Source organism: Typopeltis vanoorti, chromosome 9 (genome assembly GCF_054136105.1).
Source record: "Typopeltis vanoorti isolate ZY-2024b chromosome 9, IOZ_Tvanoo_1.0, whole genome shotgun sequence".
NCBI classification, from domain to species: Eukaryota; Metazoa; Arthropoda; class Arachnida; order Uropygi; family Thelyphonidae; genus Typopeltis; species Typopeltis vanoorti.
In genome coordinates this window covers 99,776,926-99,802,929 of record NC_143557.1, presented here as the reverse complement: position 1 = coordinate 99,802,929, position 26,004 = coordinate 99,776,926, and the positions used below count along the sequence as shown (strand labels likewise).

The following is a 26,004-nucleotide window of genomic DNA, read 5'->3' as shown; positions in this document are numbered from 1 at the left end:
ATATCCTTTCTGTTCAGTAACCAATACCATGGAACTAAAAATAACATTCTCCCAAGTTTGTCATAATTTCTAGATTTGTAGTTCAGCATGTAATCTGTCCTGATTGGCACATCCATACAGTTGGCTACCTCTCGGGTCAGTACAGCATGATTACTGTCCCTAACTGGTGGTAAAATAGTCACATTCTTAACTGAGATCCTATCTGATGCTATGATTAAATCTAACATTGTTTATCCTTGAGTTGCTTTTTTCACATACTGCTTGAGAAAGTTGTTTCATGACAGCTCAATAAATCCTCCTTTGTTCTTATGAGTTTTCTCTGCTATCCAATCAATATTCAGATAATTTAAGTCACCCACAATAATTACTCATTTAGTACCCAGTAGAGTAAATTAGCAACACATTTCATCATTCCCAGTACATGAACTACCAGGTCTGTATCAACACCCTACCATATAGACTGAAACCCACTGCTACATGGGACATTACTACTTTCATGGATTTCTATCCTAACTATACTCAAATCATCCAAGCTCTACCAATCGACCAACCTTTGCCGGCAAAGGTTGGTCGATTGGTAGAGCCTCTGCTACTAATGGCTCAGTTAAGTAAGTTTGAGCACGGTTAGTAGTTGAAAGGGGGCCAATCGTTCGATGCTGTTGGCACACTCTCCCTCGATGAGTCTTTGGACTCCCTGGAGGTGTCAAATAATAATAATAATAATAATATCATTAGTAGCACTCTCTTTTCCTCTCCTATGTCTTCTGTCATTACTAAAAATACTGTACCCTTGATAATAGTTTCCAGTTACTACATCTGACTCTGAGAGCCAAATTCACTAATGCCAACAATTTTAGCCCACAATGTATTCACCAAAGCAATGAACTCAACCACTGATATTATTATTATTCTGGAAGAAAAAGAGAAAGTTGCTTAAGTGGGCCAAGAAGTTACCTCCTTGCTTTCTTTTATATATGTATAAATCTACAGTCTGCTTGGCCCAGTTAAGCAACTTTCACTTTTCCTTCCCGGACACATTCAAAATGCTTAAACCAAAAGCACTGTCCATCGTTTCGGCAGATTTCTAACCTTGTTCACTGCCATTCGTATCATTACCATGTCTGCACATCCTAGCTAAACTTATATACATATCCTCAGCATTCCTCCCAAGATGATCTAGTCTGCTTGCTTCTCTGTATTAGGTCTCATTGCAATAAATTATTTCACTAGGTACCTAATGCCACATTCATAAGTGCAGGCCATCCCTCTTATACAAGTCTTTTTTTACATCCAACTCACTCCATGCATCCAAACACTCAGACCCATTTTTTTATACATAGCCTGCATAACGAATCATTTGCTACCATATCCCCCCCCATGCTTCTTAACTTATTATTAACACATCTTGGTAATAAACTAACCATTTTTACTTTCCACTTTTCTTTCTCATCTTTCATCAAGCCTTTTGTATCCTCTCTCATACAATATTTATCACTATTTCCAACTGGCACTACCATCTTTTACTTTTCTTTTCTTCTATTAGCTTTATCACATCCTTTATTTGAGCAACCAGGAAGCTCGATGTAGTGACTGTCATCAAACATAAATGTAATTATCAAATAACCATAACTATACGACATCTTTCTTCCTTATATTTTATATTTTAATTGACATTCCTAGTTATTATTATTCACTGATAACTTGCGAATTTCTGAGCTTTTGTTCCTGTTATTGTTGCTTATTTTTCTTTTCTCGTCTTAATTCTTGTCAACATTTTTCTGCCTTCTTCAACTTCGATGGTTGATTTTTGAATAATTCATTTTAATCTTGAAATTTCAAGAGTTAATATTTCTTCATTTACATCATCATTATCAAAGTTTTAGTTCCACGCTATCATTATCCTTAACTTTTGATGCAACTTTATTGTTCTGTCGAGTTTTTGGTGCAATTTCTAAAAACTATCTAATTTAACATTATGTCTTAAAATATATTAGCAAATGAGCTATTCTGAATAGCTCATTTGCTAATATATATATATATACACAATAAAACCAGTAAAAAACACAATAATATAGTAAAAATACACCAACTAATCTAACCTCAAATTACATGACTGCCTGGTTGGCTGAGTGGTTATCATATCCACTCTCCAGCCTTTTCTATATAAAGTAAATACTTTCAGCATTTCTTTCTTAAAAACAACTGTATTCTGTAGCTAATTACAGTCTGCTTTTTTGCTTTTAAATTTTTTTATTGTTGCTGTCCTCAGTAACTCCCTTTCATTTCATGATATTTAAATTTTAGCTCTTTACGGACTGTACATCAATCTCATGGTGTATAGTCTGAAGGGTATCTGGTGGTCACCGTTTCAGTTGTGAATGGTGTAAAATGTGGCATTACTTTTTTTTTAAAAGAGCACACAGCTTTTTTTTTAATATATATTCTTAATCAGTTCATGCCATCATTCAGTTATTAGAATTTTAGTCTCTTACACATGTATTAATTCCATCTACTTTTCATAGTAAAATTTGTAAACTTTTATTCTGAAGCCAAAATAACTTTCAATAACATTGTAATTTATTATTTAATTTTTTAAAATGACTTTTTTTAATATTCATGAATTTTTAAAGTAACCTTACTACATAGAGAAAAGTAGAAAAATCAGAGGATCATTTAGTATCTACCATTATAAATAAACAAAGAATAACCTACTTACATTAACCTTAATTTGGCTTTGGTCTAGTTCCGAAATGTTAACAAATACTTGCAGACTCATTTTTGAAAGAGGTTTTATATCTTTTTCACAGTATTCACAAGAAACTGTTCCACTGAGGGTTGAAAAAAAATAAAAATAAAATAAAATAAAATGAAAATATATAAATATATTTGATGCAATAATTTACATTAAGAAAAACCAGTTTAATTTTCTAAATAGATCCATCCCCTACTTTTATACTAACACGAGACGAGACTATCAGTTGCATTATATTAACTATTACACAACTGGATGAATGAAACCAAAGAGCCAATACATTAAGAAGGTAGAGTTGTATCCACAGAGAGCTTTGGTCAGATATTTATGGTTATTTGAATTTGCTATGACGCCATGTAACCGACACAATTGTATTGCTATATGTTCTTCCACACATACAGTATTGGAATTAATCTCCAGTGCATCTCATACACTCTCATACATACATACAGGGTGTTCGGGATAAATTTGACATATTTATAATTAATTATATTTTTCCGTAAGTTACATGTATTAACACACACTTCTCTTCATTTAAAAGTTTGGACCCTTCTTCATTCATATACAAGATGTCAGAAAGGATGGATAGCTGGAACCCACCTGAATCATGGAAGAGAATAACTTGTATCATGATGATTCGTGCCCGCCATCAAAATAAGGATATTACGACTGCTGCCCAATGCTCCCTGAATACAGTAAAAACAATCAGGCATGAACTAGAGACTTGCAATGGTGACTACGAGGATGTAGCAGGAAGAAAGATCCCTAGCAGACGATCTGATTGCGTTCGTACAGCAGAATTCCTCGCAAATCTGCAGGAACAGGTGTTGAAGAACCCTGGCATTGGAATTCGGGCTTTGTTCGTGGAGTTGCTAACTGTAGTCAAGCCCTGGATAACAAGGGTAGCCAATGGTAGGCCGTATGTATGGCAGCAGGATTCGGCCCCTTGCCACACCTCTGGGAAAAGTCAAAAATGGTTGTCTGAAAATTTCTACGACTTCACCAGTCCAAATGTTTGGCCTCCAAACTCCCCAGACCTTAACCCCATGGATTATTTTGTATGGGGCGCAGTTGAAAAAGACACCAATCGCACTTCCAGTAATACAAAAGCCCAGTTAATGGATAAAATTAAAACAGTTTTTGCGGCCCTTCCCAGGGAGACTGTAGCATCAGCTTGTTCGAGGTTCCGAAGCAGAATTGAAGCTGTGATCGATGCTAATGGTGGTTATTTTGAGTAAATCTTGTTGATAGTATTGTAATTAACTCTGCCTGTAATCTGTAATGTTTTTTTGTCAATTCATTAAATTTAATAGATACAAAGAAGATTTTCTTTTTCCTTACGAAACTGTCAAATTTATCCCGAACACCCTGTATATACATACTCTGTAATTTATCTTGCTAGAATAAAAGCACTATTGCAAAGTATGCAGGCTGTAATTAGGGCTGTGGAGTCGATACATAAAACCTTCAACTCCAATTCCTTTTATATATCAACATAGGAAATAAATAATAAATATACTAATTATTTATTTCCTATATCGATTGAAAGGCACTCAATATACAAGGCATTTCATCATTGCCAGCATTGGTCAATTGAGGTTATATTATTATCAAAAAGGCTATAAATAAAATACTAGGCATATAGGATATGAAATAAAGAAACGATAAAGAAAAAAAAAAAAAAAGGAACATCTTTCTCTACCAGTTCTCTTCCTTTTCAAGATTAAAGTATTGTTTGGATATAAAATTTAAGTGAATGAACATGAAACATTACATGAAATGAAATAAAAATTATATTGTAGAAGATTGAAAAATTGTTCTCTACATTTTTAAAGTAACTTAGCATCTAGCTGCAGAATAGGGGTTAAATCAGAAATGAAATCCAAAATTTATTAACAAACTGTTCTTAGAAACAAAATTGCTTCTGTCAGATCCTCCCTCATGGAAGCCCTTAAATCTGATTTGACATTTTCAGTGTCAAAAACAGTCTTTCAACATTACTCGGGTAGGTGACATTGCTGTTGCAATTCTAGCTACATCACTAATAACCTCTGGATACAAGGATGGCCTCTACTATAGTCAGTTTCGATGAGTGATCATATTTTTCCACTTCTCATCCTTTAAAACACTCTTGCTGAAATTCCTTTATTTTCACATTTACTTTTGAACATTCCATTTTGTCCAAGTAGGCTTCAAAATCTAATTCTTCATTTGAACTCGAAGAGAGGATGATCCTAAATTACTGATGCTTCTAGCTTCATTCAGTAGTTCAGTGTTTCAGGTAGTACTTGTAACCGATTCATGCAAACTGCTACTTCACAGAGTTCCTGTTTTCCCGTAGTAATTTGGTTTACTGAACAAAGTACGGTTCATTGGACCGACATAAATAGCAGCTAACAGCATTTGATTATCCAGTAAGAGATCCTCTCTTTTCTTCATTGAAGATACAAATGCTATCAGCAAAATTAACTGTCCACTTTTGTTCAGGTGATACATCAAGCTCTTCAAGTGGATAAATCCACTCCAACAAGAATTTACCAGGTGTTAAATCCTCACATTGCAACTTCTTAGCGACAGTAAAAAGGTGAGAAAGTAGACTTTTTAACTATGTCACTTGCACCCACAGGCTTTCAGTTAGTGAAACATTTATGTTGTCTAGCTCTTCAAGCAAATGCCTTATCAAGAGCCTCTGTAGCTCTGTCAGTATAGACGACGTCCCTTGGTCGGAAAGACCTGGGTTCGATTCCTGTCAGTGTGTGAGGAACCTTTATCTGGTCTCTTTTGACAAAAGGTGAGTTAGTGAGAAACCCCTCATACAGAGATGGGGGTCTCTCACCTGGAAATCAGGTTTTTCATCCCTCCAGAAGAGGCAAACCCGCTCCGTGAACACACGCATCTACAGACATAGGACACACCGGGAGACATAGGGCTAACCACTTATCCTCGAGTTACAGTTGCAAAGACTCAGAAAGGTCATGGGTGTTTAAACATGTCATTGTGGCGTTGTAATATCTTATCTTTGTTCTTATTTTGTAGTGTGTGTGTGTGTGTGTGTGTGTGTGTGGCCATCTTAATTCCTTAATCTTTTCTTAGTATCACTTTAACCTTACAATTCCTACAAACGGTGACACTGCTGGTGAATAAGCCTATGAACTAAGCTTGTTCATGGGTACAGACAACTATCCCCTATGCTAACAGAAAACAGGAAAATTTATTTCATTATTGACTGTGCCACCTGAATTCTAGACGTAGAGCATCGTAGATATGTTATAGCACCTGTAAGATATAGCTAAAATTTTATCGTGGGATTAATTAACAGTTGTGGCAATTCCCCAAGTTCTAAACAAACAGGTTCGAAGTTTTTGTGAGGCAGTGCACTGTACAAAAATCAGGCAATAGTCGCTATGAAGCAAACAAAACACATTTTATTTTAACCTAAAGTAAATCTACACTAGTATACACTTTTCATAATCTTAACATGAATATCAACTTCTATCTAACAATATGTGGAGGTGAATAGTCTATTACAAAACCTCAATGTCAATTCATCTACAGGATTGGATGGTATACCAGCTCGTGTCGTACAACAAGCGGCTAAAGAACTGTCAGTGTCTTTGACCATTTTGTTTAATTTCAGTCTTGGGTCTGGATTAGTCCCAAGAGGGTGGAAAGAGGGGAAAATAGTTCCAGTGCATAAAGGAGGTTCCAAGACTGCTGTTGAAAATTACCGGCCGATCAGCATATCAGGAATTGTTGTCAAGGTCTTGGAGAAAATAGTCAAGAGGAAAATACAAGATTGGATAGATGAAAATGGGATACTGTATGGGGGACAGCATGATTTTGTGAAGGGTAGATCATGCCTCAGTAACTTGCTCACGTTCTATAACACAGTGACGGCTGAACTGGATAAGGGTAACGGGTTTACAGTGATTCTACTGGACCTTGCTAAAGCCTTTGATAGGATACCACATGGAATTCTAATCAGTAAACTGCAGCATATGAGAATGGATATGGGATTGGTGAGATGGATAGGAGGGGGGAGGGTTGATGGAGAGATATCAGAGAGTGGTTTATTCAGGAGTAGAGTCCAAAAGACTGCCTGTGACTAGCAGTGTGCCGCAGGGTTCTGTTCTTGGACTACTACTGTTTATTTTGTTCATTAATGATATAGGAAAGGACCTGTGCATCTGTTTGCGAATGATGCAAAGTTAGGTAGAGAAATAGTGAATGCTCAGGATGTCAAAATTTTGCAGGATGATTTGGATAGTTTGGAGGACTAGACTAAGGAGAATGGATGTCAATTTAATTTGGAAAAATGTAAGGTTTTGCATTTTGGGGTGAAAAGATTAGCAGCAATATATCACATTGGTGAAACTGTACTCCAGGAGAGTGACGAGGCCAGGGATTTGGGAGTGTTGGTGGATAGAGAATTGAAGTTTAGGGGGACACATCGCAAAAAGTGGCAAAATCAGCTCATCAAATCACTTGGCTGCTGAAAAACACTTTAACGAGCAGAGACAAACAGGTTATTTTTCCTCTGTATCAAGCTTTGATAAGACCCCATCTAGACTACCGTGCCCAGATATGGGTGCCAGGGTTTCTTCTCGATGGGAAGGAGGTGGAGAGGATCCGGAGACGAGTGACCAAGATAATAGCAGGACTATGGAATGAACCTTATGAGAACAGGTTGAAGATTTGTGGGCTGCAGAAATTGGTTGATAGGCAGAAAAGGGGTGATATGATTGAGACATTCAAATTACTGAAGGGTTTCCATAAGATTAATTCAGAAGATATTTTTGAGAATAGGACTGGTAGTGGGAGGACTAGGGGCCCATCCATGGAAACTTGGTAAGAGAGTGGTTAGCAAGGGTATTAGAGCTAGGTTTTTTACTTGGAGAGTGGTAAATGAGTGGAATAAGCTGCCAGAGTCTGTTGTGGGTGCCATGACTGTAAATGAGTTCAAGGTGAAGTATGATAGATACTGTGTGAATGTTGAATAGTTGTTCTTGACATGATGTTGGGCCTCCCTCGATGAGTCTAAGGACTCATTGGACTGCCTGTAATAGTAATAATAATATTAAACTTCCCATTATAGTGAGAGGAGATTCTCATATTATACAATTCTGGCAGTCACTATCCTTACTTATGCTATACTATCATTACAATCTCAATCTTTGCTATCTGCAACATTCTCATTTAGCCTAGTAACGTTATGTCCAGTGGACTAACAATCATCCTTTTGTACTTAATAATTAACACAAAGATTTCTACTCACAGGTCCTTGACAATACATATAGTCCTATTAGCACATAAGATCCTTAGCTGTTTCTGCCAACTTCTCCAATCCGTTAAGCGTACTGGAATTCCTCGTACTGTGCTCGACAGGCATCCTTCTGTAATTCATGTGTGAGAGCAGCAGCACATCTTCACCGAAGGAACTAGGTCGACTCACGGTGTCCTGCGTTCGTGGCATGAGGCAAGTTCCTTTACTTCCTATACACTGCGGAAACTTTCACTTCTTCTCTGGGACCGCCCGTTTCTCCACAGGTTACATATCCACGAGTCCAAACTGACCTGTGGACTGCAGCTAGATGACGATGTGTGAGTGAGAGAGAGAGAGAGAGCCTGTCCCTCAGGCCTCCTATATACGGTTTTCGGGAGTTCTGTGTTTCAGGATCAGAGATCCCCCGAATATCCTGCGATCACTCCGATAGCAGCGGTCTTGACCTTCAACGAAGGCGGAAAACTTCCTTGCTTGAATGACCTTCAGTGCTATAGTTAGCGTTTAGGTCACAAACATAATCCTTTTTAATTAAGGTAAACTTATTTTAATACTAGGCTATTTTTTTACAATATCAATTTGATAAGCATACATAAAGTGCACCACTTGAATATTTATACTAATTAATAATTTTAAGAACAATTCTGTGTTACTCTTTGTACCAGATACCCCTATGGGTTTACAACTAGTATGGCAACGTGTAGTTTGACTATATTTACACATTTTTAAGCCCTCTGTAAAAGTCGATGCTGAAAATTTAAAAATTTCTATTGCATCGAATTTTACAATGGGCGCTTAAGTGCCTGTTAGGACCACTGATAGGATAAATGCCTTATCATCAGATAAGTGCTTCCCCAGCATGTTGCCTGATCCAAAATGGCTCCTTTTTTTTTTTTTTATAGCAAATCTCAGCAGAATAGCATCTGTTTTAAGGACCTTAGCTGAAACAGCTACTTGCCTCAACTTCTCAATGAGAGTAGCTGATTGATGATCTTTCAATCCATCTCTTATTGCTAGTTACAGGCTAATACAGTTCAACATATGCATTGTACTGTTCATACTCTGCAACTACCAATAATTCACAAGCCACTAACAGTGACACCATCTAAAATTTCAATGCTCTTTTCTGTTTATGAATTACTTGCAGAAATGTCATCTTCTAATATTTGCGCGATTTCTTCATGAAATTTATTCATATTTGAACCATTATCTGTTACAATACATAGAACCTGCTCCTTTTTAATTTCAAATTCTTCTAAAACATCTTCAACTAACTTTTAAGATATTTGTTGTTGTTGTGATGTGTCTGTGTGTCATTAACTCCCAATGTCTGAGTTATCATTTTATTGCTTTCATCAACAAATCTAATATTAATAGTAAAATAAATGAACTCTGTGAAGTGTGCATCCATTTTAATAAAGACAAAACGTCCCTTCAGATTTTTTCGAAGTTCTTCTTTCTTACATTTGGCCTCTTCAATTATCAGTATCCTTATAGGAAGATAATAAATTGATTAACTTTTTTTTTTTTCAGCTTACATTTTAATTTCAATTTCTTTGCAAATTTCAAAATAAAACACATTTTATGATAATTTATATATTATATTACTGAAAGCAGCAAAAGATACCGGAGGAATGGAGAAAAGTATTCTTGTCTCAATCTACAAAGGAAGAGGAGATGTTCAAGACTGTGGCAACTATAGAGGAATCAAGCTGATGTCACACACATTAAAAATATGGGAAAGAGTAATTGAAGCAAGGTTACTGCAGGAAACGAAAATTGGTGAGGAGCAGTTTGGATTTATGCCAGGAAGAGGGACAACGGATGCAATATTTGTGCTAAGGCGATTGATGGAGAAATATAGAGAGATGCAAGTGGATCTGCACATGGTGTTTATAGACCTGGAAAAGGCATACAACAGAGTGGCCAGGCAGGAGGTATGGAATGAGGAAGAAGGGGGTGTCGGAGAAGTACGTGAGGTTGGTGAAGGAGATGTACGAGAGAACAGAAACTCAGGTCAGGTCTAGTGTTGGCATGACAGAAGGGTTCCCTATTGTCATAGGGCTACACCAAGGGTCAGCTCTGAGCCCCTACCTCTTTGACCTGGTCATGGATGTACTAGTGGAGGATGTCAAGAAGGAGGCACCATGGAGCATGCTGTTTGCTGATGACATTGTTCTATGCGAATCATCCCGAGAGAAGCTTGAAAATACCCTGGAAGAGTGGAGAAAAGCATTGGAGGAGAGCAGCATGAGAATTAACCGGGTGAAGACTGAATATATGTCAACAGGGAGTGACGAGGATATCGTCATACGACTCCAGGGTGAAAGGCTAATTTCAGGGAAGAAATTCAAGTACCTTGGGTCGGTTGTCGAGAGGAATGGTGACCTGGATGAGGAAATACAGCACCGAATAACATGCGATTGGATGAACTGGAGGAAGATGAGCAGGGTCCTGTGCGACAAGAGAGTGAGTTGTAAGAGGAAAGGAAAGCTCTATAAGATGGTGGTGAGGCCGGCGATGCTCCATGGTGCGGAGACGTGGCCTATAACCAAGGCACAGGAGAGGAAGATGGAGGTAGCGGAGATGCGGATGTTGAGATGGATGAGTGGTGTGACAAAGGAGGACAGGATAAGGAATGACTACATCAGAGGGACGGTTAAGGTGGGACCAATTGGCAAGAAGATACAAGAAAGTAGGCTGAGGGTCGTTTGGACATGTTGAGAGGAAGGGTGAGGAGTACGTTGGTAAACGAGTGGAGTATATGGAGTTGGAGGGAAGGAGGAAAAGAGGCAGGCCCAAGCTCAGGTGGAGGGATAAGATGACAGAGGATCTTAGGGAGAAAGGATGGAGTCCGAAGGATGCTCTGGACCGGAGCACTTGGAAGAGGAAGGTTAAAGATTGGTGCGCCGACCTCGTTTAACATGGGATAAGGCAGAGTGAAAGAAGAAGAAGAAGAAGATTAGTGAAAGCAGCACCCCATGTAAAAATTCACAATTCTGAAGGGATGTTTTGTCTTTATTAAAATGGATGCACACATCACAGAGTTCATTTATTTTACTATTAATTTATTATCACATGAAATAGGAAATTTTAACATATTATTATTATTAAGAGAGACCTCCAGGTATGTTACAATTTAAATTCATCAGGAGTCAGAGTCGGTATATTTTTACAGACTCCGACTCCAGTAAACCAAGAATTGCTTCTGACTGACTTCACATCTGATCGTAACTGCCTCACAGGTTAACAACATAGATGTAATTTTATATCAATATCATTACACTAATCCTGTTATTATCTATTGAAAAGCTTACTCTCACTTAGTAAAGATCGTTATCTTTATATTTTAAGTAAAAAAAAAAGTTCTTATTTAAAGAAAGACCAGAATTCATCACTGTTCATATACAGTAATACAACACCTTAAGATTATATGACGCTTTTCAATTATGACCAATGCTCATTTATATAATGCAACATGACACTGCTGCATTCATATACAGTAATACCCCCACCTTACAATGCTCCACTCACATGATGCTGCATTTACTCATATGATGATTTTAGTGACATCACTGCAGTGAATCAACAGATATACACTACTGTAGTTCCCTCCACCTTATCTGCAGGGGATATGTTCCAAGACACCCTCCACAGATACCTGAAACTGTGGATAGTACCAAACCCTATATACCACGTATTTTCCTATGCTGCACCACCTACCTGACTCAAGTAGCTCAGGGATGCTGATGATTGTATTCTCATAAGCTCTCAGGTCAACTTACGAAACTTTCATAGATTCTACATTTGGCTTTGAAATAATGTTGGATCTAATATCCATTTTGCTGATGTAATTAAAAATTGTTTATTTCTGGAATTTTACATTTAATATCTTTGGACCAGGGTTGACTGTGGATAGCAAAAATGTGCATATGGTACTCGTGAACTCAATTTATTTATGACACTGCAGCTCACTATATCTTTCTGTGTTTTGGCATTTCAATGTGAATTATAAACTGTTTATAACTATTATTTCATTGTTGTTAATAGTGCACAGATAAAATTCAAACTAAGGATAATATAGATTCAGCTAGAGAGGTATGTGGTGAAGTTGTCTGCAAGGATAGAAAAGTAAGAACACCATGGTGGACACAAAAAGTTAAAGCAGTCCTGGAAAAGAAAAAGGCATAACAGAAGTTCCTAGCAAATAAGTCAGCAGATGTCCTAAAAGAAGCCAAAGAAAAGTCATGGGAAGACTTTGGTAAGAATATGGAAAATAAATATCAGGAAGGTGACAAAATGTTCTGGAGGCTACTCAAATGACTTAGAACTGGAGGAAAGAATACTGCAAAAGGAATTCATGTAAGAGTTTTCATGTCACCTTTATCATCAAAGATGATAAAGATGACATGAAAACTGAAGATAAGTATATCCTAGATGTCTGGAGTAATTACTTTGAAAGATTGTTAAATGAACCAAGCAGTGACAGAACTATACTAGAAAATTTTCAAGAGGAATGCAAAGAGGAGTACATATCAATACTTGAGGTACAAAAAGCCATCAAAAACTTTAAATGTGGAAAGACAGCTGGAACAGATGATATCTGACCAGAAATGCTCAAGTATGAAGGCATAAAAGTTTTGCAGGAGCTACACTGCATAATTCAGAGGGTCTGGTCAGAAGGTCAAATTCCTGATGACTGCAGAAGAGCTATCATAATAGCCAGCTAAATAAAAAAAGGGAGTAATAGCTGAATGTGAGAATTACAGAGGAATTTCTCTACTAAGTGTCCAGGTAAGATTTATGAAAGCATAAATCTTACTTGGTAGATTGAGAAAGATTGTGGAAGAGAAACTCGGAAAAGAACAAGTTGGGTTCGGACCAAATAGAGGTTGTCATGATCAGATTTTCACTTTAAGACAAATAGTTGAGAAATCATTGGAATATGAAAAGGAACTGAACTTAAGTTTTGTAGATCGAAAAGGCATAAGACAAGGTGCTCAGAGAAAAGCTTTTCAAATACTTCAATTACATGCAGTTAATGGAACATTATACAGAGCAATACATAGTATATATTTAAGTTGCAGTCAGCAATTAGAACTGAAGGAAATACAGGAAGATGATTTAATGTAAAATCAAGGGTAAGACAAGGATGCACAATATGAAAGAAAGTGGCATTAGGCCTGATATTAGAATTGGAGATGTCAAACTTAGCTCTTTGCTTTATGCAGATGATGTATTCCTAAACACATCCAGTGCAAGTCTCCAGGATTCTCTAACTAAACTGAATAACAGCTGTAACAAATTTGGCATGAAAATCAGCAATAAAAAAACCAAAACTATAAAAATAGGCAGGGGCAGAGAAAACTTCTTCAGCTGCATTCTGAATGGAGATCCTGTAGAAACAAGTAAAATATGTCAGCTATTTAGGCACAATTTTTAGTGAAGATGGCATGTTAAATCCTGAAACAGACAACAGAATAAGCAAAGCTGGTATGGTGGGTAGCAAACAAACTGAATAAATTTATATGGAATAAGAGAGAAATTAGCCAAAACAGCAAACTAGCAGTGTACAAAACAGTGTTCAAACCAGTTTTAAGTTATGGATCTGAGAATTGATTTAGAAATAATGCACTCAACAAAGACTAGACTATAGATACGAGGGTTCTGAGAAAAATTAGAAGAGTGAATTGATGGCATCAATGGCAGAATTATATTAAAAACGAAGATAATAGAAAGTACAGTAGACTCTCGACTATCCGGCCTAATATGGCGGAAGGGCAGGCTGGATAACACAAAAGCCGGATAGGCCTAAGATGAAAGAGTAAAACTTAGTTTTTGAAAAAGTCCTTGAGAGATGACTGCTTCACCCTTTTAGCCCTCTTCCGCGATACAATGTCCCTCCACTTACGCAAGCAGATGATATCAGCTGGCGTTGATTCCTCCTGCTCACTAATGTACTGCAACGCTGCCTCCATCGTCTTGAACCCTTCTGAATGTGGGATGAGATTTTTCCTGTCATCTAAGGATGCCTCCTCCTCCTCCTCTTCCCTCTGTGTCACCATTTCCACAATATCGTTGTCAGTTATTTCATCAACTTCGTCGTTTGAACATCCATTCTGTAATGTCATCTGCATTGACATCGTCACAGCTCAGTACATTTTTGAGCAACGAAACAAGTTTATCGTTTTCATCTTCCACTTCGGTTTCACACAGGGGTTCAAGGTTGAAATGTCTATCTTCATGGTCCAAAAGAATTCTCCAAGACTTTACAAGTGATATGTTTCGAATCTCTTTACTAACAATTTACTAATAACCAGGAACAGTGGCAAACGTATTCTGAACATCCGATACACAACTGACGAAGCAGGGAAATCTGCACTTTGCATGTCTCAACTTGTGTTATGCACACGGCACGTAGGAGAATTGTAGCAGATGCCCGCTTGCAATGCCTTGGCAAAGTAAATTACAGAAAGTATTCCTCATTTTATCACGGAGAATTACTGTATAATAATTCTCCGTGATAAAATCCAGGCTCTGGATAGTCGAGAGTCTACTGTAGTTTGATATTGTTAGCATTCAAGAATGTGTAAGCAAAGCTCATCTAAGGTGATATGGCCACTTAAATAGAATAAATGAGGAAAGGTTAGGAAAACAGATGCTTGATGCAGAGATGGTAGGAAAGAGACCAAGGTCTAGGTGGAATGATTCATTTAGCAGTGCCTTAGAAGCATAAAATGTTCCTCATCATTAAATTCCTGCCATGTTCCTACAAGGGGATGTACAGGATATGATAGTACTGCAAGAGAAATTTACATCATTACTAACTTCCTATCTACAATTTTCCTCCAAACCAGTCTGTTAAAGGTTAAGACTCCAATAATATCAGGTCTTATATTTCTATCTTCTAAGGCACTTTTTACTGCATCAATCCACCTATATCTTGGTCTTCCTCTGGGTCTTTTTCCTGCCAACCTGGCAAAGAACACTTGTTTCACTGATCTTTCTTCTCCCATTCTGTTTAAGTGACACACTGCCTGAGATTAGCTCTGATAACACATTCCTGGATGGCGACGATGTCAACTTCTTTTCTAATGTCCTCATATTTAATATGATATTGCCATTGATGCCATCTGTTCATGCCCCTAATCTTTCTCAGGACTCTCATATCTGTGGTCTCTAGTTTTTTACTTCTGATCCAGCTCTCAGATCCATAAGTTATAATTGGTTTTGAACACTGTCTTGTATACAGCTAATTTAATGTTTCAACTAATTTCTCTCTTATTCCATATAAATTTATTCAGTTGACTTTCTACCATACCACCTATGTTGATTCTGTTGGAAATGTCTATTTCCATATTGAATTTACCATCTTACTAAAAATAATGCCTAGTAGCTGAAATGCTTTACTTGTTCTATAGCATAGGTTCCCAAAGTGGGCAGTACCGCCCCCTGTTGGCACTGAAGCCTTCTGGGGTGGGGGTGGGGGCTATACTGGGATCAGAAGCATTTGGGGGCATTCAGGCGGTCTAGGGGTCAGTGGCTCTTTATAGAAGAAATTAGTAATATATATTTAAAAATTAATTATTTTCGTGATTTTGCTATTAGATAATCATTTAAAATTTAAATATTGCATTTTAATTCATCTTATGTCCATCTTACACGATCAATTTTTTTTTATCAATTTTCTATTTCAATTATTTAATCATTTGAAAATTTACCATGTCAGATAGAAATAGATGTCAATTTTCTATGTCAATGAGAAAATAGAGCATGTACATGCGTGTATAATAGGTTATGTTTACAGTAGCAAATATATTCGTTATATTTCATTTCAAAATATATAAAACCACTTTTCTAATTGATTTGTAGAAAAATAAACCCAATTTTATATAATTTAATATTAAGAGTAAAAACGTGGAAAACCGGGGCGTTACAAAATTTATGTTTTGCAAAGTGGGTGGTGGCCCGAAAAAGTTTGTGAACCTATGTTCTATAGGTTCTCCATTCACAATGCAGCTGATGTTTTCAATGCTTCTGCCTATTTTCATTATCTTTGTCTTGTTATTGCTGACCTATATACCATATCTATTACAACAGTTATTCAATTTAGTCAGGGAATCTTGAAGACTTGTAGTGGATTTATTTAGAAGTATAACATCATTTGCATAAAGCAAAGAGCTGACATTAACACCTCCAATTTTGATATCAGGTTTAATACCGCTTTCCTTTATAATGTGATCCATATATATAATGAATAACAGAGGGGATAATGTACATCCTTGTCTGACACCAGATTCGACATTAAATCACTTTCTGTACTTTTTCAATTCTAACCGATGACTTACAACTCAAATAAAGATTAAGTATTGCTTGATATAATGCTCCATTAATTAATTATCGTATGATGATACGGGGGGTGAGTTCCCTTTTACGGGAATGTATGGCACCATCTCAGTCACCCCAAATTTTATCTGGGCTCCGGAACCGGCATAGCTGATGAATCAGATCTACGGCTGGGTCAGTATTCATGACTGTAATCCATGTGTGTCCATGGGCAGTTTGCCTGCTTGTGGGATGAAAAACCCCAAATAAACTGGTGGAAAAAACCCTGCTGTCCGTACTTAAGACCGGCTAACTTGGCTATGGCTGAGGAAGATCCTTAAACTCCTCACACTGTCGACGGGAATGAAAACTAGGACACCTTCCCCAGGCATATGGTTGTGAAGAGCAAAGCCACTAGGCTAACTGCATGGACACCATATGACTGCAGTGTTTTGAATAGCTTCACTCTTGGCACCTTGTCATATGCCCTTTCCAGATCTACAAAACTTAATTTTAGTGGAAGGGCTTAGATGTTGGTTATGCATCATTACTAAATAGCTTAGGGAAATAACAAGGTAGACTAGGATATACATTAAAATAAATTTTTAATACACTTCCAATATTTTGCCAACGTCACATTGCCATTTTCAACAGGAACTTGTGAGCAAGACACATGCACGCAGGCACAGCAAATAGTAAATGAGGACGAAGCAGGAAGCTATTCTCTCTCCTAAAGTCCTAATGGTGCCTCCTAGCAGGCAATGTTGGTATTCTTGGGCAATTGGGCTGGGGTCTTCTGATGTAGGTTTCCCAAATTTGAGGCAGTCTTATGCAGTCAAATTTGTTGACGTGTGGATTGTTTCTTAGGGCTGAGGCTGATTCCATGAAAAGCCTTTCGTACTTGTATTTACTACGGTGAATGATCGTGGCTTTCTTCCACCGTATTCTATGCCTGGTATCCAGAGCATGGTCTGCAAGACCAGAGCAGCTGTATTGGTGGAACGGGATGTAGTCCTTGTGTTCTGTAATTCTGATATTGGCTGTCCTGCCTGTTTGGCCAAAGTAGGACAGCTTACAGCTGCAAGGGACCTGGTATACACCAGGTAGGTCTGGGGGGGGGGGGGGGAAAGGTTGGTCTTTAGTGGAGTGGATAAGGGATGCCAATTTCTTATATGGTCTGTAATAAGAAGTTAAGCCTGTTTTTTTAGGATTTTTGTCATTTTTCCGAGGTGCCTCTGATATAGGGTATGGTGATGGATTTAGAGTAATCCTTGTTGTGAGAGGGGAGGGGGGTTGTGGTTTATTGGTTTCAATATTTTTTGGATTGTTTTGGGAGGGTAGCCATTGGCTGAGAAATTGAGAATGTGGTTTAGTTCTGTGGTTAGGCCATTGTCATTTGAACAGATAAGTTTAGCCCTGTTTTGTAGTGTCTTAATGACTCCATATTGTTGTGAGGAAGGGTGGTGGGATTGTTGGTGAATGCATCTGCCTGTATGGGTGGGTTTTCTATAGACTGAGAAAACCAAGGTTCCGTCAGGCTGGCAGGTGACTAGTGTGTCTAAGAAAGGAAGGCAGTTGTTTTTTTCTTCTTCCTGGGTGAATTTGATTCTGGGGTGTTGGTTGTTTAAGTGTGTTAGGAAGGAGAGGAGTGCATCGGAGCCATGTGGCCAAATAGCGAACACATCATCTACATATCAAAGCCAAATGGTTAGTTTTTGTGGGGCAGAGTTTAAGGCTTTCTCTTCAAAAGTCTCCATATAAAAGTTGGCCAAGGGTGGGGAGAGTGGAGAACTCATGGCTGTCCCCTCTATTTGTTTGTAGAATTTTCCTTGCCAAACAAAATAGCCTGAGTTCATTGTGAACTGAAATAGGGCTGTGATATCGGTAGGAAATTTAGCTTGGATTAGCTCTAAGGATTCTTTGAGTGGGACATTTGTGAATAAGGAGGAGACATCAAAACTTGGCTGGCACGATAATAAATGCGAAGAGCCTTTTGCGAAGAAAACCAAGCGTTGCTCAGGGAACAAATCGCTACTACTCACCATTTACTGAATGATGCTAACTTAGCTATCCAGGCACTCAAAGATGACCTTTCAAGCACCTTAAGCCACGAAATGGTCTATTTTGCACGACATCTCGTGCACTGCAGCGGAGAAAGAATTTAAAAAAGTATGAGATCGTCACATCAAAAAATTTGAAAATTTAATAAAGAAGAACTTGATCTCAAAACCCCAACTTCTTACCGAAACGGTAGTCAACCTTTCATCGTGTATTGCGAAACCTGAAGCACTCGACGCTCTCTCACGTGGTCACAACTTCGACATTGCACCCAGAAGAATACCTGCAGAGGATATTATGATACAAGTTGAACGCGGGATACACCTTCCTAACCATGCAGCAAACGATATTAGACTGGATGTGGCTTGTGTTCTGACCAAAGCAAAATCACCTAAAGCCAACATGCCCATTAAAGAAATTAAATCTCTACTGGAATTAAAGAAACACAAGGAAATAATAATCACCAAAGTGGATAAAGGGAACGCCACAGTATTGCTTAAACCAAAAGGATTATACAGGTAAGCTGAAAGCTCTATTGTTAGATCAGGCTACTTACCTCCCTATTGAGTACAATCCCACCAACTCACATATTAAAAAACTCCACAGGCTCCTTAAGAAGGTCACTTCTTGGCCTGTGGAAGTTACTAACAAATTAAAACCATTTAACTCCATACTCACCCGTATTTATGGACTCCCAAAAATACATAAGGAAAATGTGCCATTACGTCCCATAATGGATGGCATTGATTTCCCCACATACAAACTAGCTAAACATTTGGCCAAAGCTCTCACACACTATACTGGCAACACACCTTCATACATAAAAAACTCAGCCCACTTCAAAGCCAGCATAGAAAACTTTACACTCAAACACACTGATGTGATGTGATGGTCAGCTTCGATGTCTCCTGCTTATTCACAAATGTCCCACTCAAAGAATCCTTACAGCTAATCCAAGCAAGCTAAATTTCCTACTGATATCACAGCCCTATTTCAGTTCACAATGAACTCAGGCTATTTTGTTTGGCAAGGAAAATTCTACAAACAAATAGAGGGGACAGCCATGAGTTCTCCACTCTCCCCACCTTTGGCCAACTTTTATATGGAGACTTTTGAAGAGAAAGCCTTAAACTCTGCCCCACAAAAACTAACCATTTGGCTTCGATATATAGATGACGTGTTCGCTATTTGGCCACATGGCTCCGATGCACTCCTTTCCTTCCTAACACACTTAAACAATAAACACCCCAGAATCAAATTCACCCTGGAAGAAGAAAAAAAACAACTGCTTTCCTTTCTTATACACATTAGTCACCCACCAGCCTGATGGAACCTTGGTTTCCTCAGTCTATAAGAAAACCCACCCATACAGGCAGATACATTCACCAACAATCCCACCACCCTGCCTCACAACAATATGGAGTCATTAAGACACTACACAACAGGGCTAAACTTATCTGTTCAAATGACAATGTCCTAAACCCTCCCAAAACCATCCAAAAAATATTGAGACCAATAACCCCCCCCCCCTCACAACAAGGATTACTCTAAATCCATCACCATACCCTATATCAGAGGCATCTCGGAAAAAATGACAAAATCCTAAAAAAAACAAGGCTTAACTTCTTGTTACAGACCATGTAAGAAATTGGCATCCCTTATCCGCTCCACTAAAGACCCCCCCCCCCCCAGACCTACCTGGTGTATACCAGGTCCCTTGCAGCTGTAAGCTGTCCTACTTTGGCCAAACAGGCAGGACAGCCAATATCAGAATTACAGAACACAAGGACTACATCCGGTTTCACCAATACAGCCACTCTCACATGGTCTGCAAGACCAGAGTGGCTGTATTGGTGGAACCTGAGCATTTCTGGTCAAATACTCTGGATACCTGCCATAGAATACGGTGGAAGAAAGCCATGATCATTCACCGTAGTAAATACAAGTAGGAAAGGCTTTTCATGGAATCAGCCTCAGCCCTAAGAAACAATCCAAACCTCAACAAATTTGGGAAACCTACATCAGAAGACCTCAGCCCAATCGCCCAAGAATACCAACATTGCCCGCTAGAGGGCACCATTAGGACTTTAAGAGAGAGAATAGCTTCCTGCTCCGTCCTCATTTACTGTGCCTGCGTGCACGTGTCTTGCTCACAAGTTCCTGTTGAAAATGGCAATGTGACATTGCCGAAATATTGGAAGTGTATTAAAAATTTATTTTAATGTATATCCTAGTCTAGGCTGTTATTTTCCTAAGCTATTTAGTAATAATACAAAACTTAAGTATAGTTCTTTGTTATATTCCCACCATCCTTCTCAATTGTTTCTCAAGTATACTTGCCAGGAACACTAACTCCGTAATTCTCACATTCAGTTTTATTTCTCTTTTTATATATGGGTACTATGAGAGCTCTACTCCAATCATCTGGAATTCATCCCTCTGTCCAGGCCTTCTGAACTATGTAGTGCAGCCACTGTAATACTTTTATACCTCTATACTTGAGCATTTCTGGTCAAATATCATCTACTTCTGCTGCCTTTCCACATTTCAGGCTTTTGGTGGCTTTTGCTACGTCAAGTATGGATATGCATTCCTGACTGCATGTCTGGTCAGTGTTTTTTTACAACTGTACTACCATCACTGCTTGTTTCATTTAGCAATTTTTCAAAGTAATTACTCTATACTTCAAGGATATCTTTTGTGCTGACAAGTAATAGACTAATTTGGAGGCAAATTGTGGATGGGAGATTAATAATAATGTAGACTTAATCATGTAGTGCTATCTTAGTAATCTGAAAATCCCTTAGGGGTACATATCAAGAGATCGATGATGATGATACTACTGATGATAGTATTAAGTAAAATCTAAATTTTATTTAATACTAAATTAAACTGTTAAACAGCTGAAGTAAGAATAGAGACACAGGTTTGGTTCTGTATTCCAAGTGCATAGTTGAATAAATATATTTATAAAAAACGTTTATGAAGCAGATATGTAACAATATTATCAAATACTAATTTACACCAGATTTTGAATATAAAACAAAGTAAAAATGAAAATGTGACACATGAACATTTTAAAATCAGTCTCTTAGGTATTTTAATTTTTGATGGAATGTTGCTGGTTCAAAATAAATTTAGCATAATAAAATTTCAGAATATGTGCCCTCAAGGGAAGCGAGATATTATGACACTACCACAAGAAAAGGTTACATCATTACTAACTTCCTATTGACAATTTTCCTCCAACTTGATCTGTTATCTGTAAAGACTCCAATATTGTCAGATCTTATTTCAATCTCCTAAGTCATTTCTTAATGTATCAACTCTGGGTCTTTTACCTGTCATTCTGGCAAAAAACACTTTTGCTAACCTTTCATCTCCCATTCTATTTAAGTGACCATACCACCTGAGATTAGCTATGCTCACACATTCCTGAATGCTAACAATATTGAGTTCCATCCTAATATCTTCAATTTTTATGATTCAGCTACTGATATATTCACTCCCCCTAATCTTTTTTAGAACTCTCAATTCTGCAGTCTCCAGTATTTGATCAAGTGTTTTATTTCTAACCCAGCTCTCAGTTCTATAAGTTAAAATTGGTTTGAACACTGTCTTGTATAGTGTTGAGTGGTTTGACTAATTTCTTTCTTATTCCATATAAATTCCCATCTTCACTAATATTTAAGTTGTGTTTACATATTACTTGTTTCACAGTTCCACATGGAGAATTGCAGTTGAAGTTTGATGTGTTCGACTATTTTTTGTCTTTATATTGCAGATTTTCATATCACATTTATTGCAGTTATTCATAATTAGGGAATTCTTCAGAGAAACTGTATTTATTTAGGAGTATAACCTTATTTGCATAAAGCAAAGAACTGAGTTCTCCAGATCCACAAACTCAGATACAGATCCTTGTTATAGTTCCAAGATTTCTCAACTATTTGTCATAAGGTGAAAATCTGATCCTACCTTTGTTTGGCACGAACTCAGCTTCTCCAAGTTTCCCATCCAGAATTTTTCTTAATCTTTTCTCAAGTATGCTTGCATAAATCTTACCTGCATATTAAGTAAGAAATCCACACAATCTCACAATCACTTTTATAGAGCGGTATTAAAACGACTACTCCAATCATCTGGAATTCGACCTTCTGAATAGGCCTTGTGAATTATGTAGAGTAGTCACTTTAAAATTTTTATACCCATGTAGTTCATAGTTTAAGAGTGTAAGAGCCTGTGTAGTTAAGCGGAAGTGGTGTTTGCACTCTTCAGCGTGAGACAGTCCGAAAGTTTGATTACAGTCGCTGAATTCTAGAGGAACTTTTTCTTACTGTAGTTGGATTGCCAGGTTTCTGTCTGGATGCACACTATGTGTGATGGTAGAGTGTTTCTAAATCTCTCACCATCCAACTAATGCTAGGGTTTCACAAGTTCTGTTCTTTCACTAACATTCTTCCTTATGTATATATCAATGACCTACTTCAGTCCATCTCCAGCTCAATACACAGTTTAGCAGATGACAGTACATTGCATTCCTCCCTTTCATTTCATAAACCTTTACACAGCTGACCTCAACCTACAGAACATCAACCATCAATTCTGATCTCCAAGCCATCCTTGATTGGGGCTCAGATAACCTTGTCAATTTCAATGCTAGTAAAACTCAGTTCTGTTTTATTTCTCACAAAAAAGAACCATTTCCCCCCAGTATTATTTTTTACAACACTCAAATTTCCAGACAATTTGAGATTTCTCTTCTTGGAATCACCTGACATAAACACATCACAACCACTGCATCCTCAGCTTCCAAAAAACTAGGATTTCTCTTTTGCTCAAGATGTTACTTCACCTCTGAACAGCTGTTAACCTTATACAAATCACAAATTTACCCAGCTATCAAATACTGCTCTCACATTTGTAGTGGGGTCTCCTAAAAGCTCCCTCAAAATACTTGACTTAATACAGATGAGAGCAATTAGATTGATAAATGACCCATCTCTTACCAACTTACTCCCCCCACTTTCACACAGACATTTGGTCTCTGCAATTTGTGTATTCTAGAAATATTTCCATGACAAATGTTCATCTGAAATAGCATCAATAATTCCCCCAGTCAGTACTAAGCCTGTTGGAATACATACAGTTGCCACCCAACATCTTTTTACAGTACACCTCGAAACCCACAGAACAAGTTTCTTTTCCTCCTCCATCCCTGCTACTTCTGTACTGTGGAACAGTCTTCACCCTGATGTATTTCTGAAGGAATACAATATACAGGCTTTTAAATCAAATGTAAACAAGTTTCTCCTTTCCCAATCCACTACCCATATATGGTACTAATGCACTACAGGTTGATCAACAAACCTCTCACGTATGGTGGGCCCAACATAAAAAAAGTTCAGTTTTTCTGGCTAAAATAGCATCTATTTCAGCAAATTTTCCAGATTTCAGGTTTGTGATGGCTTTTTCTACTTCAATTATTGATTATATATACTCTTGGTTGTATTCCTCTTGAATGTCTGCTGCGGTGCGCTGTCACTGCTCATTTCATTTAGCATTCTTTCAAATTACTCCAGACATCTCAAATATATATCTTTTTATGTCACCTTTATCATCTGTGATAAAGATGACATAAAAATGCTATCTTCCTGATATTTATTTTCTATGTTCTTACTAAAGTCTTCTGATGACTTTTGTTTAGTTAGTTTAACAGTACTACATTTTTCTTCTATATTCATTCAAAGCACAAGCTGATTTATTTGCCATTAACTTTCAATACACTTTCTTCTTTTCCTTTATTGCCTCTTGACATTTCTGAATGTATCATGGAGTTCTGAATTTTCTTTTCTTGCAGATAATTCACCATATGGTGAAGTTCTCTGGCTGAATCAATCAATGTTTTCTTTGGGGGGGGGGGTTCTGCCACTGAATCTACAGCATTTCTGGTTCTTGTTTTGCAACTTTTTTTTTTTTTTAAATATCATTTGGGTATTTGAGTCTACCTTTCACCTCTGAAAGCTGCTCAACATGATTACTTTTAAAGCTTTCTTACATACTTCTCATTTCAATATGATATTCCTATTTCAAATCCACTGTATACTCGTCCTGACCAGAATGAAGATATCACTATCAATAATAACACAGTAAATGAGACTTTTTTATTTTTTGTGTCTTCTCTCCATATGAATTTGTGCACTTCTTTATATTGAAACAGAGTGTTAGTAATGACTAGTCCATGTCCAGAACAGAAATCAAGTAGGTACTTAACATCATAAGTACCTGCTGGATTTCCCAAAACATTTCTGTATGGTTGGATATAAGGAAATTATAATAATTTCCTTATATCGAAAAAGGAAATTATTGGATATAAGGAAATTTATTATTAAGGATTATATAAGGAAATTATAATAATTTCCTTATATGCTGTTAAGATCTCCAAGGGCCAATGTTTTATTTTCTTCATATCAGTGCCTTCTCTAATCCTTCAAAAATTCTTTAGTGAAGCTTTTAGTGGGACCACAGGCACTAAGAAGGCATATTGCCAACTTGCCCAAAGTGATATATGACCACCCTTGTTCAACTTAATATTGCCTGCCATTCAAGATCCCTGGTATTGTTGCCTACAATATAACATCTTGTATTTGTTGCTTAGAAAAATCTCACTTATTTTTGTCTTCTTTGTTTTGGTAGCACCTATTATGTCAATCTGGTACTTATCCAGATCAACTTATCTTCAGCCAGTCCCATTTCTTTCTCATTGATAGGCAATTTTAAATTTTGCTGATGCTGAGTTGGAGTTTGTTGCAAAATAAACTTAGGCACATATAAATATCAGCAATGAAATTGCAATAAACATGTGTAAAAGTATGACAAAAGCTACACGAATCTCTGTTGTGCTGAAAGCAGCAAAAGAAAAGAACCTCAACTCATAATGAAAAGATTCATAAACTTTCACAATTTCATTTGTATATTCACATCAAAAATTAGAAGAATCAGGAAGTGGAGTGTTTTGACAACAAGTGGTTAACTCTGTGCTAGGATGTAAAAATGAACTAAACTCTTTATTGCTGGTTCTAAACTTTTGTTTTACTCAAAACTTGCTGATAGGATAATGGATACACACTGCAATTATAAAAGATATATATATATATATATATCTCATTTTGTCTAACATGGAATGCAACTCCTGTATATTACTAACTTTCCTAGGGTGATGTTTCAATGCAACATTACTTGATGCAAAACTAGTTTGGCTTCCAAGGAAATCAGAAGAAATGCAACTAGTATCTTTGAAGATCAGCAGTATCCAGAATATCAATAAGACAGCAAAAAAATTCAGAAAACATGCCACTTAGCTGGAAAACACGGTAAACATCAGCATCAAATTCCTGATATGTATCCTCAAGGGGGAGGAGGAAATGTATAGGATAATTACGATAGTACTACATGTAAAAGTTACACCATTAACTTCTAATCAATAATTTTCCATAGATTACATTATAAGCAAAAAATATTAAAAGATCTGAGAAAGTATGTGCTATTATTGCTACTACTGACCTTTGATGAAAAAGGAAATTCATTT

The 26,004-nt window shown here is 37.3% G+C and overlaps 1 protein-coding gene across 2 annotated transcripts in view; it reads right to left on the bottom strand.

Moving 5' to 3' along the window:
* Positions 1 to 26,004, bottom strand: part of LOC150103296 (DNA repair-scaffolding protein-like) — a 208,919-nt gene that overhangs the window by 14,337 nt on the left and 168,578 nt on the right. For both annotated transcript variants that reach the window (XM_090397895.1, XM_090397896.1), the window contains exon 15: positions 2,717 to 2,828. In XM_090397895.1, coding sequence (XP_090254021.1) covers positions 2,717 to 2,828 — 112 coding nt within the window. The remainder of the gene's footprint in view (positions 1 to 2,716; positions 2,829 to 26,004) is intronic.